Source organism: Lutra lutra, chromosome 4 (assembly GCF_902655055.1).
Source record: "Lutra lutra chromosome 4, mLutLut1.2, whole genome shotgun sequence".
NCBI lineage: Eukaryota > Metazoa > Chordata > Mammalia > Carnivora > Mustelidae > Lutra > Lutra lutra.
The window spans coordinates 63,558,712-63,571,544 of NC_062281.1; the positions used below are offsets into that span (position 1 = coordinate 63,558,712).

The following is a 12,833-nucleotide window of genomic DNA, read 5'->3' on the forward strand; positions in this document are numbered from 1 at the left end:
ATGTGGACTATAATAACCATGATACACCAAGAATACAGTAGTTTTTTACATTTGTGCCCTCAGGTTCTGATACATTGCTTGGCGCATATTAAGTGATTAATAAATATTTATAGCTTTACTGAAAGTTGATATCAGATTAGTTTGATGGTTTCTGGGCATTGGGAAAGGGTAAAGGGCTATTTTTTTTTTTTTTTTTTTTTTAAAGTAGGTTCCTCACCCTGTGTGGGGCTTGAACTCACAACCCCAAAATCAAGATTCGCATACTCTACTGACTGAGCCAGCCAGCCACCCTGGGAAAGGTCTCCCTCGAGTGAAGGGGCTTAGGGACAACTTCTTGAGGAGGAGGCCATTGAGATGATAAACGTTGGAGGGTCTGTAGACATCTACATTGGCATGAATGGCAGGAGAGGTCAGTAGAAGGGTGTGAACGTGGTGGCCACAGGGAAGTGTCAGGCCACGTCTGAGAATACTGTACTCTGGTTTGGCCGGAAGTGAGACTGTGGAGCTAGGGGACTGTTTGGTGGACAACAATGGCCAGGCTCCTGTTTGATTTCACAGAGAGTAAAAGTAAAAGGAGAGAGACAACGTTTATTGAGTCCTACCATGTGTTAAGAAATATGGTAGTCGATTACTGTAATTATCACACTTAATCCTCAGTACTCTGTGTTAATTTCCATCCTGTGTTCAGCCTGAAAGAACCATGGAGGTAGAATTTGATACTGGCCCTAAGGGTAAGTTGAGAGAGGGAGAAACCTGACACAGGGAGAAGTTCCTGGAGAAGCCTGCTAAGAGAGAAGGAAATCCTGGTAGTCGCAGAGAGATTGAACAGAAGCTGGTGCTTTTTTGCAAGACAAGCTGCAAAAGTAGAATCTAAAGATCCTGGACTGGGTTTGAAGATGGAGAGAGAAAAGAGTTAGAAGAGCTTACCAGCAACAGAGACTTTGAGGCAGCAGATGTGGGAGGAGGGGCTTCCTCGGAAAGGGGAGGAGCGCCATTTTGCCATAGCTGGGGTCTGAGGCCTGTGAGCAGCTGGAAGCTGGGCCCTGGGGCGGAGGTGGTATCATGGGGCTGCAAGTGTAAATGCAGGTGGTCGTCGTCATCGTCGTCGTCGTGGTGTGCGTGTCCGTCCGTGTCGTGTGTGTGTGTGTGTGTCCCCGTCCGTCCGTACCCCCCCACCCCCCCCACCCCCGGTCTACAGATGAGATGGATGAAACTGCATCTGCAGATACTAGCTGCGAGGAGGGGCTGTGTGGGGAAGAGAACCAATGAGGTTACTCAAGTAGTGCTGGGCGGGCTTGCTTTCTCCCTCTCTCTTTCTCCCCTCCCCTCTCTTCCCCCTTCTTCTTTCCCTCCCTCTCTCCCTCCTCCCTTCCTTCCTCCTTCTTTTTCTTTCCTTTTTTTTTTCCCCCTTTTTGGCTTGGTGGCAGAGAGAAGTGGGCCCAGCATAGGTGAGGCAGATAGGATGAGAAGCCTAACAGTGCCGTGTCAATGAAGCCAAGTGTTGAAAAACATGTTCTGATAGAGGCCAGATTGTACAGGGCTTGGAGGAAGTGGCAAGAAAACAGGGCTTCTTAGGTTCTCGGGAAGGCCCGTGATTCTGCGCGTTCCTGGGGGGTGGAGGGCGCTGTTGGGGCCGTCACAGGGATTGGAGTCCTGCCACATGTCTGAAGGTCTGGCAAGGAGCGGGACAGTCCCTGGCTGCCCTCTGTGAACGTGTCCCCCATTGCCCCACACATAGGAAGGATCTCAGTGAATGGTTGATGACTACATGTTGGGAAACTATAGTGATTTGTGTAACACTTCTTTGTCCCCCTTTATACCCTGAGTTTACTGAATGGAGCCGAGTCACCTGCACGCCCCTACAGCGCTGTATACATGGTGGCCGAGGTATAAACATTTCTTTATACCAGCCTCCTGAGGGGAAGAACTCGGGCTTTGGACTCCACTGGTCTTAGAATTTTTCTTCTTACTAATCTGACTCTAACCAAACTATCCAGCCTTTTTCTAAGCCTCATTTTTCTCCGCTGTAAAATGGGGGCAAATGAGCACCTCTGTTACAGGGCTGTTGAGAGGATTACAGATATAATGCAGTGGCTGGATATAGTACAGTGGCTGGCATGTGTGGTTGGCCCCCAGTAAGTAACTGGTGTTTGGCAATCTTCCTATTGTGTAACCTTGAATAAGTTACTTAACCTCACTGACCCTCGGTGTTTTTGTCTCTGAAAGGGGAAGATTAAACCCACCTCATGTGGTATTTGAAGGAACCAGTGACACCCCACATGCAAAGCCCTTAGCTGGCACAGTGCCGGAGTACTTGGCAATCACGGAGCATGTGTGCCTTTCTGCTTTTTGTGTATAAATACAGTGGCTAAGAGCACAGACTGCGGAACCAGACTGCGCAAATGCAGCTTCTGGCCCTTTTACTTACTAGCCGTACTTGACCTCCCTATGCCTCAGTTTCCTGTAAATTGGGAGAAATCATAGTCCCAGCCCCATAGGATTGTGGTGAGGAAAACAGATAAGAGTGTCAATAAAAAAAAACTTAGGCCCGTGCCTGGCACATGGTCAGTGCTAAATGTGCCTGATTTCTAAAAACGTGTCTTTAGTGCTTTCTTTCCCTCTCTTTAGTCTACTAAGTAGTTTTAACCTGATGTCATCTGAGTAGGATGTCTTGCTTATAAAGAATGGGGTCCCTTTATGATGAAATTGGCCATGTTTGTGGGATGGGGGAGAATATCATAAAACATTAAAAACAATAAAACTGCCTCTTCGTGGTTGGGCCTGACTGGATAACATGGCTGTGGCTTGGAATCTTCCATATACAATGAAAAGGCTACACTTTGGCTCCCATTCTGGTCAAGATCCACTCCAGAGCAATGGCAGGCTGGCCTAGATCTTATCTTTGAAAAACTTTTTGTCACTTGCAAATTTGCCTCCATTTCTCTGCCCCCCCCTTCTGCCAGCTGGTTTCCAGGAACAGTGGGGAATGCAGTTTCAGTAGAACCCAGGAGGAAGCAGCAAAATTGGAAGGACAGGTGGTGAGTAGTTGGCCAATCTGGAAACCTTTCCTCTCCTGCCGGGGAAGATTTTCTTTTACTAGCAAGGCATTTTTCTAACAAAATTCCAGGAACATATACCAAATTGTGCCCCTCGCTTCTTCAGTCCTGTCAAGTATAAAAGCTCTATTTTCAAAGAACTACAGAGTTTATTATGTCACTGAGGGCGTGGCCGGGTCTTTACTGGTGTCTGAAACAGGCTTCATAGAAGAGGGGGCTGCGTCAAACCAACAGATTCTGATCCCGTTCTTGTGGCAAGCTACTGTTGCAAAATCTGTTGTGCTGTGTTGTGTTGATATCCTCTCTCCCCTAGGAGAGACTCTCTACTGCATCTCCTCGGTGATTCTTGGCCGCCCCAGATCCCTCTCCCATTCCCACCCTGGTGTTGGGATGGCAAGCAGACTTCATCTCTGGTGCCAGCTCCTATTGATTATAGTGATTGCCTGGAGTGCTGTGTTGAGAAGAATTGAGAGGCCACATACAGGCTCAGAAGTGATTAATTAGCAGTGTCTGCTGTACCTCAGGAGAAGTGGTGACTAAGCGTGCACTGTGCGTTTGCCAGACTTTGTGCATTCCGTGATAGGGTTTAGCCTTGAGAGTCTCATTTTTGTGCTCCAGCATTTTTGTCGTCATATTCGTATAGATCAGTTACTTTATTCTACAGTAAAGTACAAATAAGTAGAAGTAATAGAATCGTGTATTAGCTGAGATTGTGTAGAGTTACCTCTGTGAGCTTTCTCATTGCTTTAATTAAGGAGGATCTTAGATACCTAACTTACTCTTCATTTTCTCACTTCCGAAATGAGTAAATTGTTCTCTGACCTTTTTGTTGAGGTTCTCTTGCTTAGTTAACACATGGTTTTATCTTTATTTTGTAAGTCTGGCAGAAAATACTCCAAAATTTTGGTGGTAATTCTACTTATTGGACTAATAGTAAATGAACATGAATCACTTGAAACCGTGGGCACACAGCAGGCAGCTAAACCAGACTTGGGGCTTATAATCATTTCTTTAAAAAGGAGATAGAAGGTTATTGAATATACTGCAAGGGAGCAGCAGGGAGGGCAGCAAAAGAGAGACTGTCTGCCGGGGGTTATAATCATTATAGAACAGACCAGACGTGGTCATTCGTAAAGGCATAGTCACGTGTGTGTGTTGTCCTTTGGCTTCCCTCCTTAGAGGCCAGGGATAATTTCGGTCTAACCACTGAGGTCTAAAGGTATTACTTCTTATTGTTTTCTTTTTTATGAGTCAGGGTAAATCTTTTCTTTTTTGGCAGCTGACAGAGAATATGCTTTCATTGAGGCAATAATGATACTGTTGAAAATGTAAGCAAAATTCCAAATATGACGACATTTTTTACATTCTCTAACTCAGGGATAGATATAGTAGACTCCTTAGAATAAATTGTGGGTAAAATATACATAACAAAATTACCGTTTTAACCATTTTAAGTGTACAGTTCTGTGGCATTAAGCATGTTCACATTGTTGTATAACCATCAGCAGTATCTGTCTCCAGACTTGTCTTACTCAGTTGAAAGTCTGCACCCACTGAACACTGTCTTCCCATTCCTTCTCCCCTCCTTTCTCTGGCAAACACTGGTCTCCTCTGTGTGAACTTGACCATTCTGGGAAGCTCATTTAGAGGTTCTAACCTCTAGTTACTTATTTCACTTAGCATGTCCTCAGGGTTCATCCATCTTGTAGCATGTGTCCACATTTCCTCCCTTTTTATAACTGAATAGTATTTCATCGTATGTACGTGTCATACTTTATTTATCCATTCATCTGTCGGTGGACACTTGGGGTTTCCACCTTGAAGCGATTGTGAATAATGCTGCTATGAACATAGGTGTATCAATATTTGTTCAAGTCCCTGCTTTCAGTTTTTTGGACTACGTACCCAGAAGAGTCATTTGGTCATTTTATTTTCAATTCTTTTGAGGAATCACCATCCAGTTTTCCGTAGTGGCTGTGTCACTTTATAGGCCAACAACAATGCACAAGGGTTCCAGTTTCTCCACATCTTTGCCAATACTTGTTTTTTAGTTAGCTAGTATGTGTGTGTTTTTTTTAAAGTAGGCTCCATGCCCAGCGTGGAGCCCAGAATGGGGCTTGAACTCATGACCCTGAGATCAAAACCTGGGCTGACATCAAGAGTTGGATGCTTACCTGACTGAGCCACCCGGGTGTCCCTCTAGTTTTCTGAATATAGCCATCCTAGTAGATGTGACATGGTACCTTGTAGCTTTGATTTTCATTTCCCTAATGACTATTGAGGTTGAGCATCCTTTTATGTGCTTATTGGCCATTTGTATATCTTCTTTGGAGAAGTGCATGTTCAAATCCTTTCCCCATTTTTTAAAATCAAACTGTTTATTTATGTTGTATATTGGATATTGATCTCTTATCACATATATGATTTGCAAATACTTTTCTCCCATTCCATAGATTGCCTATTTATTCTGTTGGTAATATCTTTTGGTGCACAGAAGCTTTTAATTTTGAAGTCTGGCTTAACTATTTTTAAATTTTTTTAAGATTTTATTTATTTATTTGACAAGGCAAGATCACAGGCAGGCAGGCAGAGAGAGGCTCCCCGATGAGCAGAGAGCTGGATGCAGGACTTGATCCCAGGACCCTGAGATCATGACTTGAGCCAAAGGCAGAAGCTTAACTCACTGAGCTACCCAGGCACCCCAACTTTTTTTTTCTTTCTTTCTTTCTTTTTTTGTTTTGTTTTGTTTTGTTTTGGTTACATGTGCTTTTGGTGTTACATCTGAAAAATCTGTTGGATTACGGAACCTACTATCATGACATTTCCCCCTATGTTTTCTTTTTTTTTTTTTTATTTATACGTATTTAATTAAGATGAAATAGGCATAAACCATAAAGAAAAAAATCAGGATAAAGTGTCACTTCCATTTTGTAGGGAGGGGTCAGGAAATGGAACAGATTACCTGGGAAACATCCTAAGACCACCCCAAAGCAGTGAGGTTACAGAATGTTAGAGACAAAATTAGGTATTATTCCGGGTGCCTGGGTGGCTCAGTGGGTTAAGCCACTGCCTTTGGCTCAGGTCATGATCTCAGGGTCCTGGGATCGAGTCCCACATCAGGCTCTCTGCTCAGCAGGGAGCCTGCTTCCCTTCCTCTCTCTCTGCCTGCCTCTCTGCCTACTTGTGATCTCTCTCTCTCAAATAAATAAATAAAATCTTTAAAAAAAAAATAAATAAAAAAAAATTAAAAAAAAATTAGGTATTATTCCACTTAATCTACAAATGAATAAAGGGAGTCAAAGCTTTATCCTATTTGGTATAAGAATTTTTACATTTAATATACAGTGAATCATTTCTCAGAAAGTAATATCAGTAAGTTTTAGAAGAAAGAAATTTCCATTACACAATTGACTAGAAAATCTCAAATGCAACTAAGCAGCTATGCTATAGCTCAGTATGTACCAATACATTGTTCTGGGCTAGTGTACATTTCAGTTTAACACAGAACTGCATTTTGGGTTTTAGAAAGGCAGCAATAGTTATATTTTGGCTTTTATTCTAGATGCTTAACACGGTTAAGGCGACAGTTGAAGCATATTAAGTAAAGGTAGTTACAATTAAATGATGATGATCACAATCTCTAGCAACCTACATACACTGTATAATGCTTACATGGAATGAAACCAGTGTACTTAATTGGTATTTTACACACACACACAGAACTAAAAAAACATCAAAAGCAGTCATTCTACATGTACTATGGTTACACATTAAAAATGCAATTATACCATAGAACTAAAGTAATATGAACAGCACTACTTGATATGTAAGATAAAGGTGATTGGTTCTAACACAGAGCTAAGCCTGTATCAGTCATTCTAATGATAATGGCTTGTAAAAGCATCAGGTTTCCAGAAGAGAAACTACTCAATGAAAATCAGTTAAAATCTGTCCAAAGTTTTACATCAGTAAAACCAGGATAAGGCTACAACAATCTTGAAGTGTGAATAAGATATCCAATCAAGACAGTAAGATTCCCAGCCATAATGTAAGATAGAAAGGTCTTCATGCAGCATATGCTTTCTGGCTCCTAGAAAGCTTCATGTGCATAATATAAAGTTAAGTTGCCCAAGAAGTAAACTGGAGTTCAGTGAAGTTTCCATTGTGCCATGACTTTTAAACCTCAGGAATGGTATGATCCATCAGGCTTTTCATAATGCTTGGTGCCATCCGTTTAATAATATGTTCAAAGATAAAAGCAGGCATGATTGTAATAGTAACTACAGTCTCAGATGTTGACAGTATGTCTGCAATTTGAGAATCCTTCAGCCCAATGACATTCTGCCCATTGACTTCACAGATGTTATGTTCTGTGAGAAGACCATTTCTGGCTGCAGAACTATCTTTCACTATGGATGTTATCTTTCCATTTTTAAAGATAAAGCCAACATGTCCAATACTATCCTTATGCATGGTAACTGTCCGTTCAAAGGGCCTGTCACGAACAGTCATAGTAATCTTCTCTCCAAAAGCCTGTTTGAGTACCTTGTGTGCTTTATCAGAGCTCCAGCCTGCACAGTTTTCCCCATTGATCTGGAGTACTTGGTCCCCAAATCTCAGACCAACCAATGAGGCTGGAGAATTTGCCTGGACCAGCTGAACAAATATGCCATTATCTATTGATTTAAGCCTGAGCCCAATTTTTCCATCTTGATCCTTACACAAAATGACTTCACGAATCCCTTGCTTAATTTCTGCTCTACGAATTCCAACATCATTACCAGTTACAGGAGCCACCATATAGTTCATACTGGAAGGTCTTGCTACCAACTGCCCCTGAACTGGTGCTCCAGGGACCACGGCCATATTTGCACGGATTTCTTCGTCATTTAAACTCAGGCCCATGTACTGGGAGAGCTCTGGATACAATTTAGGATAGAGATTTCCATCTTGAGAGATGGGAGCAGAAGCTTCAGACAAAATTGCTGGGTTGCCAGGATTTGCGGAAAAGGCAGTTTGAGCCTGAATAACTTTGTCTACCTTCAGGTCTTCAAGAGATGGGTACAGAGACATTTTTGCAGGATTTTTCTAGGCCACAAGGACCCGCTCACCGCTGTCGCCGCCCCGCTGCCTCCGGTAACTGGCGGCCCCCTATGTTTTCTTGTAAGACTTTTTTAGTTTTAGCTCTTCTGTTAAGGTCTCTGACCTACTCTTAAGTTAGTTTTGTATATGTAAACCAAGAGTCTAATTTTTTTTTTTTTTTTTTTGTATGTGAATATCTGATTTTCCCAGCACCATTTGTTGAAAAGACAAATATAAGGACCCCATTGAATGGTCTTGGCACCTTTGTCAAAAACCATTTGACCATATATGTGAGGGTTAATTTTTGGGCTGTGCTAGACTTTCAAGGGTTAGATAACTTAGCTTACATCTAGTCTCATCATTTCTCACTGATATTATTGGTACAGTTTCCAAACTATTCTCCCTAACTAGTATCATTTCTCAAAGTCCATACCACTGGTAAACTTTGTTTCTCTCTTTCTCTTTCTTTTCTCTTTCTCTCTTCCTCATTTAGTTTAATCTTTTAAAAGATTTTATTTATTTGAGAGAGAGACAGACCACAAGCAGGGGGAGGGACAGGGACAAGCTGACTCCCCACTGAGAGGGGAGCCTGAGATCATGACATGAGCCAAAGTTAGACATTCAACTCACTGAGCCACCCAGACACCCCTAAACTTCCTTTTAAAAAAAAAATCATGTTATTCAGCTGCTCACCTGGGTTTCCTATTCCCTGCAGGGTGAATTTCAGCCTCCTTAGCTCTGCAGATAAAGCTTATCCTCACCTTGTTCATGCCCACCTTTCCAGCATTTTTTCCCACCACTTTTTTTTTTTTTTAAGATTTTATTTATTTATTTGAGAGAGAGGGAGGGAGAGTGAGAGAGAGCATGAGAGGGGAGGTCAGAAGGAGAAGCAAACTCCCCATTGAGTTGGAAGCCCGATTCGGGACTTGATCCTGGGACTCTGGGATCGTGACCTGAGCCAAAGGCAGTCGCTTAGCCAACTGAGCCACCCAGGCGCCCCCACCACCTTTTTTTAGGGACCCTCATGGGGTTTCCTTGGAGCCCTAGTAAGAGATTTGCTTTTATTCTCTCCTGCTCGTACACTTATTTCTCCACTTCCTCATACACTCAATGCAGTCCTACTTGTGTTCTGCTGTCCGTTGAAATATTTCTTGGTTGGGCCTTCCTTTCCAAAGTTAGGCATTCTCTCTCCTTGATCCTATAACAGCCCAGACCCTGAAATGGCATTTTTTATCCTATTTTATAAATTTTGCCGACTTTTCTCTTTGCCTTCCTTGATTATAGGTCTCATGAGGTCAGGAATTTTGTCCTGTTCATTTTTGTATGCCCAGCACCTGACTTAGTGCCTTACATGACATTGGCAACTGATAAATATTGGCTGGATGAAATGAATTAATCTAAAGCTTAAAAAGGAAAACTGTTAAGGAGAGGAAGACAGCAGGTCAGGTATCAAAAATGTTTTTCCTTTCTTAGAAACTATTGCTGTGGCCTGTGGGTTCCAAGGAAAGATTTCTTTTTTCCCCTTAAGAGATTTTCCCTCTTTCTCTACACTTGTGACTGTGATTGCAATCATTATTACCCTCTTCCAGACAAGGAAACATAATCTTAATGATATTTTGAGAGGAAGGAGAGACTAGGAGAAGACAGAAAAAGAAGGAGTCCCAGTGAGGGGAAGGTTAAAGAAATCATCCACCTCAAAAGCATTCACAAGTGGCACTTGAAGTTGAGTTGGGATTGACTCGAGGTTCTGAGATACAGTGATCTGCTGTGAGGGATGCATTCTTATAGACCAACATAAAACACATGTCCCTTAGCACCTTTTGTCACAAGGGCCTCTTGTGCCTGTAAAATTTGGAATAGGTGAATAATTAATTATTTGCCTCAGAATATGGCATCTCCCACACAAAGAGAAACTTTTTGTCTTACTTTGATGATTCTGCTTCTGTAGCCAAGTTTGTGAATAAATGAAAATTTCTGGTCAGATCTTAGTTAAAACAGGTTGACACAAAAGTCTTACTATCATCTACCTGCCTAGCACTCCTTTATGATACAGTGAGAATAGTGAGCCACATTCTTCCAGTCCTCTGTGTGTGTGACTGACATGTTCTTTTGGCTTTATTTGGGAGAAGTTAATGAATAGAGGATTCAGAGAATAACAGAGCCAGAAAAACAAATCTGGTTAATCCACAAGAGTTAAGGATGACAAGAAGGTTTGTGAGGCCAGGAGACTTCATGCTCAAGGACATGTTATTGCTCTTCTGTGTTATCCCTGCAATCACAGTCCTCTCTAATGTTTTGAAGGAGCAATATGGTCAAGGCTCCGCCCTTGGTTACTTTTTGGACCCTCAGCAACAGTGTGGGACGTTTTCTCCCTCAATATGTCAATGATTCTGAAGTTAAATGTTTAAAAAACAAGGGGTGCTTGGGTGGCTCAGTGGGTTAAAGCCTCTGCCTTCGGCTCTGGCCATGATCTCAGGGTCCTGGGATCGAGCCCTGCATTGGGCTCTCTCCTCAGCAGGGAGCCTACTTCCTCCTCTCTCTCTCTGCCTGCCTCTCTGCCTACTTGTGATCTCTGTCAAATAAATAAATAAAAATCTTTTAAAAAGTATATACTGGCGACTACGGAGTTACCCCAGTTTGGGAAATTGAAATGGATGGCTTCCAGAGTCCTGGGACTGGGTGGCCCTCACATTTTTTCTGGTTCTGAGATTTTACTATTCTAAATGGTCATTGATCCTGGCAGAACATTTTAGGGAATAATGTCTATCTTAGAGGGATGGATTCTACCAGTGAATTCAATTCTTGAGATATATAATCTGCTTCCTGAGCCTTAGGCATTTTTGGAATCTTGAGGTATAAAATGTATAAACCCCGATAGACTCCTATGGTTCTTGTTAATTCTAGCTAACAGACCACCTCAGCATTTTAATTGTAATCTCATGGTGGTACTCCAGTGACTTCAAAGAATAACCGCACCTTTTAAAGGCAACTTACTTTCGATGGTACATATGTGCTAATTGGGAAGAATCTGATTCAGTACTTGAAGCCTCCGAAATCCTTGGATGAGGTACAAATGCTGAGATGGGAGTATAGTATGCTATTTGTATATTATTTCATTTCATGAAGTGGTAACTTGGCAGAGTCATATTTAGAAGTGATTGCGCTCTATCGTCCTTCTCCTCAGCTCTCTTTTGTGTGGGTATAATCGACTGCAGTAGTATCATAGGCATTTATGCACTGCTGTTTGCATAAGCCTTTTATTGGAAATAACCCAACAAAATAGCACTCACTGCTCGCTTAGCACAGTTGGGCCTTCTCGAAGGCTCATTTTCCTCCGTATCAAAAGAACAAAATCTCTGGTTAGTGATGGCAGGATAACATCCACGGGCAGGATATTCACAGGTAGGCCTTTTCCTTTATCATGGAGTCAGCTCTTGAGGAAGGAGGTCAGGGGTCTAATGACCTAATTCTGTGGACTGTATGTCTAATGAAAAGAGCCAGTTCAAATGGACATACTTTTCTTTTCCTCATCATGGTAAAAATATATTTAACAGATATATGATTCCAGGATATTTTATCAGGTTTCAGAAATCTGATCTATGTAATTACAGTGTTAATGGGTTTATAAATTAATATCCTAGATGATTTAGTTTGTTCACACTCGGCAATTTGTTAAGTGTGACATCTTCAGAGTGTATCTCATTTTTAAAATATGAATAAATAAAATATATGATAGTAGCATACCACGACATGTTTGTTGATTAAATGTTTGCCATTTTCTGGCTCAATTTATTTGTATTTTGGAAATTTGAATAGTGTTATAAGCCCCCAAGTACCCTTTACCCAGCTTTAGAAGCTGCCACCTTTTTAAAACTGATCATTTAAGTAATGCCATTATTTTAAAATGATGAAAATCACTTAGGTGGTCCCATCCACCTAACACAACTCTTAACATTATATATTCTTTTCCGCTTTCCTCAAAGTTGTAATTGATATGGCTTCCCTCTTCTTTTTGTGGAACATAATCAAACTAAGAGCTGGTAATAGCTCCCATTGCTTGATGTCCTCCTCTGCCAGGTGCTGGGCTAGTTGCTTTCGATATAATTCCTAGAATCTCCACAATAACAATGGAGTATAGGCACGGCACTGCTGCTCCCCGCACCCCCCCTCCCCCCGCCATTTACGCATCTGAACCTGACTCAGGTTAGGTAACTTGCTTAGGGGTCATAGAGGTAGTATATGGATTCACACTAAAGTATCACTCCCAAGGTCGCACTCCTGCCTTTCTATAAAGGGGCCTCTTCAAAAGTTATTTCTTTCATATTGCTACATAATTGTCTTTAGAAGTAAAATAAATGTCAGGACGTAAATTGGACGAGTAAGCTCCAGAAGCAGTGCTAGGAGAGTTGGTGCTGGGAATTTTAAGAGCAGTAACTGTAAGAGCAACACGAGGCGTGATCCCTGCCCTTCAGTCTCTGTGCCGCAGTGTGGCTGGACCTCGCCCCTGTGAGATGCTAATGCAGAATATAAAATAAGACTGACTGTGGTATTATTAGCTGTAAATGTTCTAAAAGCTCCACAGAGAAGGAGATGGTTGAGGATTGCGCCCCATCTGTAGAGAAGGCTGCTAACAGATTTAGGATTTCAGCTAAAATTAAAAAGACTGACAACGCCAAATGCTGGTGAGGATGTGGG

The 12,833-nt window shown here is 41.9% G+C and overlaps 2 protein-coding genes across 10 annotated transcripts in view; one reads left to right on the forward strand and one right to left on the reverse strand.

The window, feature by feature from the left end:
• Window positions 1-12,833, forward strand: part of NCOA2 (nuclear receptor coactivator 2) — a 298,877-nt gene that overhangs the window by 140,324 nt on the left and 145,720 nt on the right. The window lies entirely within an intron of this gene.
• Window positions 6,364-8,189, reverse strand: LOC125098983 (syntenin-1-like). The gene has a single exon (XM_047728310.1). The coding sequence runs from the start codon at window positions 8,127-8,129 to the stop codon at window positions 7,233-7,235; it is 897 nt and encodes a 298-aa protein (XP_047584266.1). The 5' UTR covers window positions 8,130-8,189; the 3' UTR covers window positions 6,364-7,232.